At 41.2% G+C, this 7,058-nt stretch overlaps 2 protein-coding genes across 3 annotated transcripts; one reads left to right on the top strand and one right to left on the bottom strand.

Moving 5' to 3' along the window:
• Window positions 1-423: 423 nt before the first annotated feature.
• On the bottom strand, window positions 424-2,183 carry LOC141714304 (uncharacterized). The gene is made up of 3 exons (XM_074517830.1): window positions 1,843-2,183; window positions 1,459-1,795; window positions 424-1,323 (listed from the first exon to the last, which is right to left on the bottom strand). The coding sequence occupies exons 1-3, from the start codon at window positions 2,181-2,183 to the stop codon at window positions 424-426; spliced, it is 1,578 nt and encodes a 525-aa protein (XP_074373931.1).
• Window positions 2,184-4,292: 2,109 nt separating this feature from the next.
• Window positions 4,293-6,845, top strand: LOC141712389 (protein MIZU-KUSSEI 1-like). Of its 2 annotated transcripts, none has more exons than XM_074515309.1 (3): window positions 4,293-6,132; window positions 6,223-6,263; window positions 6,509-6,845. In XM_074515309.1, the coding sequence occupies exon 1, from the start codon at window positions 4,410-4,412 to the stop codon at window positions 5,139-5,141; it is 732 nt and encodes a 243-aa protein (XP_074371410.1). In that variant the 5' UTR covers window positions 4,293-4,409; the 3' UTR covers window positions 5,142-6,132; window positions 6,223-6,263; window positions 6,509-6,845. The 2 variants fall into 2 exon arrangements, with proteins under 2 accessions (XP_074371410.1, XP_074371409.1); XM_074515308.1 differs by having other exon boundaries at window positions 6,506-6,845.
• Window positions 6,846-7,058: the final 213 nt, after the last annotated feature.

Genomic DNA, 7,058 nt, shown 5'->3' with positions numbered 1-7,058 from the left:
AGATTTTATATTTATTCAGTTCTTTTGACTTTGTAATCTTGGTAATATATATAAACCAAGAGAGTAGCAAATATAAAATAACTAAGAAAACTAAGTGAGCTTAAAAACAAACACAGAGAAATCTTTGTAAGCACTATCTTTAGCATTTCCTGTGTTCTTAGTTGTTCTATCTTGAAAAAGCAGCTGTGAGCATTTCTGCACACAGAGTTCTCTCGATATATTAATATATATCTCTGGTGGAATTGTTTAAATCCACCAGAAAGTTTTTAAAGACTCTTGTTTTTAATTACTCTTGTTTTGATTCATTAAAGTTTATATTCCGCATTGTGCTAATCAAAACAGATATATCTATAATCGAGTTGAACATTTTTATTTCAAGAAAAAGATAAAGAATTCCATTCAACCCCCCTTCTGTAATTCTTGCTATATTGTTAAGGGACTAACACTGTAATCTCCTTTAATCTCCCCGACTCCTGTCGGGGTTGGGAATTTGATCTTGAGATGGGAGATTAAAGTTATCGCTTGCATCATGGTTAGAGCTGATCTGCCAATAATACCGTTGTATGAAGAAGGAGCATTGATCACATAAAATTTGATGACATGAGTAACTTGGTTAGGAGCGGATCCAAAAATGACTGGTAGATACAAAGTTCCTTGGATCGGGACTAAGTTGTGGCCAAAGTCATAGAGTGGGTCCTCTCGACATTCATTTGAGCGGACACTACCTAACTGCATTCTATCCACTGTGTGCTTGAAGAGAATATTTACCGAGGAGCCATTATCTATGAGCATTCTTCTTACTTCATTATCAAAGATATCTAGAGTGACAACCAAAGCTGCATTGTGATGAGGGTTGACTCCTTCGTAGTCCTTGCTACTGAAAAATATCACCAGGTCCGGGAGTGATTGGATTGAGAGCACTTCTTCGCCGAAGTCCGGGGTCCGGGGTGGGGAGTGGGATCCACCTAGGACCACATTGACTACATTCTTTCCTCTCTTCTGTGCTTCCCCTCTGTTGTCTCGAACTAAGTACTTGTTCATGTTCCCCTTCTTCACTTGATCCTCAATGAAGTACTTGAGTGATAAACAATTCTCAGTCTTGTGGCCATGGGTTTCGTGGTAATCACACTGCCTATTATAAGGCCTGATTTTCGGAGGAGTTTGTATTGGTTTAGGAGGATAATAGAAAGGCTTATCTTTTACCTCTTTCAAGATTTCCTCCCGGGTCATGTTGAGAGGAGTCCAGTCCGGCTCCTGCTTTGGCTCCCGGGGCTGCTTCGCGGGTCCTGGGTCACTGCTTGACTCCTTCTTAGGACAAAGTCTCTGGAAAACTGGAGTAGTTTGTCTTTCTTGGCCTTGGTTGCTTTGCTTGAACTTCTTATCCTGATGGTAACCCCCTTTCGGTCGGTCATCAGTGTTTTTGCTCCTGGACCCCCCATTCCGGGTCATCCTCATTGCCTGGAGCACATCTGTTTCCTTAATGAATCTGGCAGCCATGGAATAAGCTGCTGCCAGACTTTGCGGCTCCTTATTGATTAGCTCCACTATATACCTCTCGTTGTTCTCTGGATCCAGGTTTCTCCTAAAAATGCTTAAAGCTTCCCTCTCATCCAAACTTGAAACTTTGTTGATTGCTTCCTGGAACCGGCGCATGTATGCAGAGAGGGACTCATTGTCATGCTGCCGGATTATCTCCAGGTGACACATGTGCATTTCATGCGTTTTGTTTGCCCGAAATCGCCGAAGGAAGGAGGTTCGAAATTCCTTCCAAGAGTGTATGCTGCGGGAGGGGATTCTGCTGAACCATCTCTGGGCCCTCCCTTAAGAGTTGAAGCGAAGAACCTTGATTTCGTCAAGTCATTGTAGTAATATATCTGCGCTATTTGCTCAAAGTAATTCAAGTGCTCCTTCGGGTCTCCTAGTCCATCGAAGGAGTCGAAGTTGTAATGCTTCAAGTTCCGCTGCCGGGGGATAGCTTCCAGGGAGTGGCTGAATGGAGTTAATGTTTCTCCAACCTCTACTCCTGAGTCCCTGTCCATCTTTCTCTGCAATTCATAGATCATATCTTTGAGGTCCTTCTGCCCCTCTTCTTCTTCGTCATCAGAAATCAGCTCCAGAGTAGGATCTCTCCGAGTTCTTTTGCTCCTAGACTTGGCCAATAGCTTTTCTTCTTCTAGCTGCATTCTCTTTTGGATCTTTAGCTCTAGCTTTGCTTCTTCTTCTTTCCTGATTTGCTCCCGGACTTCTTCCAACTTTCTCTGCTTAGCAGTTTTTGCTTCTTTCTTGCTTTGATCTTTTTTGCTTTTCTTCCATTTGGCTCCAATTCGGTCGAACACAGACCTCTTTGATTGTTGGGAGTCCCCGGACTCCTCCGATTCCTCCTCTAGTTCGGCTTCTTCTTGGAGCCGGGTCTGCTCCTGCCTATATAGTCTGATTGCTTCTACTAGTTCATCGTTTGTAAGGTTTGCCAAATGCTCTTCGGCTACCGGGACATTGGTGTACTTGTACTGATTGAGCTCTATGAGGGTCCTGGCATCCCTGGTGTTTACAATTCTCTCCACTACAAGAGTGTGTAGTGGCTGCTCCTGGAATGTTTCTCTCTCGGCTCCCGGGTCGAGGGCCTGGGAGTGGTCCGGCTCCTGGACCTGAGTACTAGCAGATGGTCTTCCAGAGGTATTCTTTCCTGGTCTTGCCATTTCTCAACAATACCAAAAACAAATAACAACAATATGCTACAGAGAATATCGTTCTAAGGTTGCTTTGTGAAATTTGCAGAAACTACCCAGAATAACAACAAACACTAACAAATAGCTTCCTGGGAGCGGTTTAAACAATTTCTAGGGGCTACTCAACGATGTAGTATAACGCAAATGCCATATTCAAACTAGAGCAATAACGATTAAAACTAACGATAGCTCACACAAATGTGGCTTAAATCAACAAAACGGGCTCACACAAACGTGGCTAAAATAAACAACATTTATGCTTATGGAAAAGGTTGGTTGCTTGGGTTCTTACAAGTTTGAATAAATGGACTCTTTGAAGAGCTTGTTGATGAAGTTGAATCCAGGGGCACCGAGACCCAAGGATGGAGAGCCCCTCCTTCTAGCGCCAAATGATAACTCCTGGTGGCGGGGCTGCTCCTTCGACGCCGTCCTAGATCCTTCGCCGCTGTAGAGGTGTAGCTGTGGTTGGGTTCCTACAAAACAACACCGGAAGGGGGGTTGGAGTCCCGCGGTGCCTCCGGCGTGGGAGTAAGAACTAGCTTTTTAGGAAGATGAAGATGAATATGAATGCAGGGTGGCTGTGTGTGTGTATGAGTGTCAAAGAATGATTAACCCCAAAACCTCATCTTCCTGGGCTATTTATAGCCCAAGGGTAGGGTTTTGGGGTTGGTACATTTAGATCATAGCCATTGGTTTTGGGAGCGGAGGACACCTGGCTGGAGTGGATGCTTTACACGTGTCAGCGCGGGACTGGCTGAGGAATGTTCTGAGGATCCTCTGACACGTGCCCTGATTATTCCCATGATTGATGTGTGACAGTTGTCCCCATCACGTGCCTGGGCCAACGTCTCACGTGCTGGGATCCACCAAGGTTAGGCTTGCGGGACTGAGCTGGTTAGGAGTGGTAGTGCGCGGGACTACTTCTTCCAGGAGCTGCGTGGGGTTAGGGGCCTAGGAGTAGCCCTCCCAGGAGTTATATGGAGTTAGGAGTTTAGGAATAGTCCTTTTAGGAGCTGTATATAGTTGGAAGCCTAGGAGTAATCCTCCCGGGAGCCATATGTACTATCAGCAAGTATGCTTGAAAATTTAAATGTGACGGCACTGGTTACATCTTCTCCTGAGTAACTCCCCAGTCTTCTCTTCATTCCGCTTCCTTGCTTGCAAGTGACCCTTTTACACAAATTCATTATAATTTTGATTCATAATCATTGCTATTCATGAATCATCAACTTTAAACAAATTCGCATTCGAAAGCTAAAACCCATCTTCAATTATAATAGTACGAGTCTAAACGTTCCCTCCATATAATAAATAAGTAAATATTATATCTACCAGCTAATCATATGGTTATGTCACATGTACCCTACACATGCAATTAAGCATGGAGACACCTAAGAGTTACGGGAAGAATAAACCACATGTTTCGAAGTTGGAACGACTTAATTAGTCATGTTTGCATATATATTTTGAGACAACCGTACCCCTAATCCTTGGGTATCAAACATAAATATAGAATAGCTTAGTAAATTCAAAGTTATATTATAACTTTCCATATTTTGAGGCTACCGAAACTGAATTAATCAACAACCACCCTAATCATTCTTTCTCTCTCTCTCCTTTCTCATGTAACAATCTTCCTCTCCTATGGGATTCTCCCATTGCTGGTTCTAAAAAGGTTCGGTAATGGGAGAGCCAAATAGAATCAGCAATGGCTCTTCTTCATTATCCACCGCTTCTACGCCACCATCACCACCCCCCCCACCAACCCCTGGACGGAATACTCTCGTTCAGCCATCGAATACCAAGAAACGACATAAACAGAAAGTCTTCAGGGTTATTAAATCGGTTTTCCGACAATTTCCAATCATTCCACCTACATGCAAGTTCCCTACACTCCCTGGTGGCAGGTTGCCTGATACAGGTAATCGAGTATGCGGGACTCTTTTCGGTTGCCGAAAAGGTAAGGTTAGCTTATCCATCCAAGAAAACCCTAGAACCTTACCTTCTTTAGTAATTGAGCTAGGCATGCACACAAACGTGTTGCAAAAGGAAATGAGTGATGGGATGGTTAGAATTGCACTGGAATGTGGAAAAAGACCTGACAAGGACAAGACAAAGCTATTGGACGTGCCAATATGGTCATTTTTTTGCAATGCAAAAAGTTATGGTTATGCGAGGAGGAGGAATGCAACGGATGAAGATTTGCATGTGATGGAGCTTCTCAAAGCTGTTTCGATGGGGGTCGGAGTTTTGCCAGCACATAATCCGGAAATGGAAGGGCCTGATAACGAGATGGCTTATTTGAGGGCACATTTTGATCGTGTGGTAGGATCTAGAGATTCAGAGACTTTATACATGTTGAGCCCTGATGGGAACAATGGTCCAGAGCTGAGTATCTTCTTTGTAAGATTATAATCAATGCATGGTTTTTGTGTTGATTATATTTGATTCAGTGTTACCCTACGATTATATGGGTGGGTGAGATTCGATTAATTTCATTTCAGGAGTTTTTGTAAATATCATAGATTTTCATGTATTACTTGCGTAGGAAATGTAGTGTAAGGTAGCTCATAGCTTGAAGAAGAAGAAGGATATATATATATATATATATATATTAATTAAGATATTCATTCCAAAAACAAATAATCTTCTTTTTATATTTTTCACAACATTAATCTCTCTGGACATGGACATTGGACAGCTCCGAGGCAGTGCTATCGGTGCGACCGCCTAACATAATATTATTAGATATTGTGGAGGGCAATTAGTCGTATCAGGTATGGGATCGTACACAATATGCAACTACGCTTCTACTAATATATGCAACATTAAGGTCTTTTTAAATCTTCAATTCCACGTCTACACAACCATCCTTGATTTGTGCAGAAAACATGGATAAGTAGCTACTATCGTGCATGACCAGTTCCGGCTATGCCAAAAAAGAAAAAAAAAGGCCTTATTTGGTAGTGATAAAGCCCAATTCTATCAGATGCAATCAAGCCCATTTCTCAAGCAATTTTATTCACTAGTCCCCCCCTTCCCCACCAGGCCAAGGCCCCTCTGTAACTAGACTAAAGTATACGCGCATATTCTATGAAATGTAGCTTTGTGTGTGAAAGAATGAAAGTGACAAATGTTGCACAATGAATGTTGTGTGGCAACAGTCAGAATATTGTATGGTAAAACAACAATTTTCATAAAAAGAACCACATGGGACAATAATGTGGTGGACCCACTAGATATCTAGCATTTACAGGCTTGCAAAATCTAATTATAAAGCTGAATCAAACTTGTTTCCAATCACCCAAAAAAAATCTCTCTAGCCAAATGGGAAACCTTACTCAAAATCTCAAGACTAGATTTTCAGGTCTGGTTGAATCTGTTAAATCATGGAGGACTGCGAGAGGTGAAGTGATTATACGGTGTCATACTCATACATTCAAAATATAGATGCAAAGCAATTTGAAATTAGACTAATGATAATGTTTTTTTTCAGGCATTGAAGATTATGAAGATCTGGAATCTCAGACAACAGAGGTAACTTAATTTTCTCCGCTCTTCAATTTTGAAAATTTTGAGAGTAGTGCTAAGGTGTAAATTGGTTCATGGGATTTGATCCCGGAAATGAGAATGAGAATAAGATTCTATACATTTTGTACTGAAATTTCATTCTCGCTCTCGGGTTCAAAATCATGATCCAAATGATGCCCAAGTATGTTCCGAGATAGGGTGATCTAAAGTTTTTGTACAATCTAATGTTTTTGTTTTGTTAAAAATAGCAGCAGGATAGAGCTGGTAAAGTCTCAGGGCCAAAGGTTCCAACACGCCCAAATGTTCTAAAAGGCCTTCCTACTCAAATCCATTGATTGTTTTTGAATTTTACCATTTATTTTGCAAATTGCAAGACTACATATAAATAATTACCTAAAAAAACACTTCTTGTCTCCTCTAATTAGCCAGGCCAATTATGTACTTGTTATATTATTCATATTTTTTTTTATCTCTTTGGTGTGCTATGTTCCCTGCTGTATATATATCTGTAAGATTGTTGGCTTGATTCTTGAATGCAAAAACTATTAAATAAACTATTTAATCCTCCATCGACGAAGGTTCTAGTTCCATTGTCTTTCAGTAAATATCTGAAGTTTGTGGGCGGGGCTACCAAATTAGCACTACTCTCATTTCTTTTAATTATTTAGCAAACAAAATTTTTCTTTTAAATAAAGTTATGTTCACTCATTATCTGCGGGCTGTGCGGGGCTAACATTAATATGAAGCAATTATGAAACACTTATAAAATCACTTTTTAAAGCTAAAATTGACGACACTTTA

Source organism: Apium graveolens, chromosome 3 (genome assembly GCF_009905375.1).
Source record: "Apium graveolens cultivar Ventura chromosome 3, ASM990537v1, whole genome shotgun sequence".
In the NCBI taxonomy this organism is placed as follows: Eukaryota; Viridiplantae; Streptophyta; class Magnoliopsida; order Apiales; family Apiaceae; genus Apium; species Apium graveolens.
The sequence above is the reverse complement of the archived record's forward strand: the minus strand, read 5'-3'. Positions and strand labels throughout refer to the sequence as shown.

Excerpts from the sequence above, each read along its gene's own strand:
- LOC141714304 (XM_074517830.1), bottom strand. The coding sequence starts at position 2,183 with ATGCAGCTAGAAGAAGAAAAGCTATTGGCCAAGTCTAGGAGCAAAAGA. Across the intron at positions 1,796-1,842 it reads AATGACTTGACGAAATCAAG|AATCCCCTCCCGCAGCATAC; the intron begins GTTCTTCGCTTC and ends ATGGTTCAGCAG. Across the intron at positions 1,324-1,458 it reads AGGAAACAGATGTGCTCCAG|AGACTTTGTCCTAAGAAGGA; the intron begins GCAATGAGGATG and ends CCAGTTTTCCAG.
- LOC141712389 (XM_074515309.1), top strand. The coding sequence starts at position 4,410 with ATGGGAGAGCCAAATAGAATCAGCAATGGCTCTTCTTCATTATCCACC.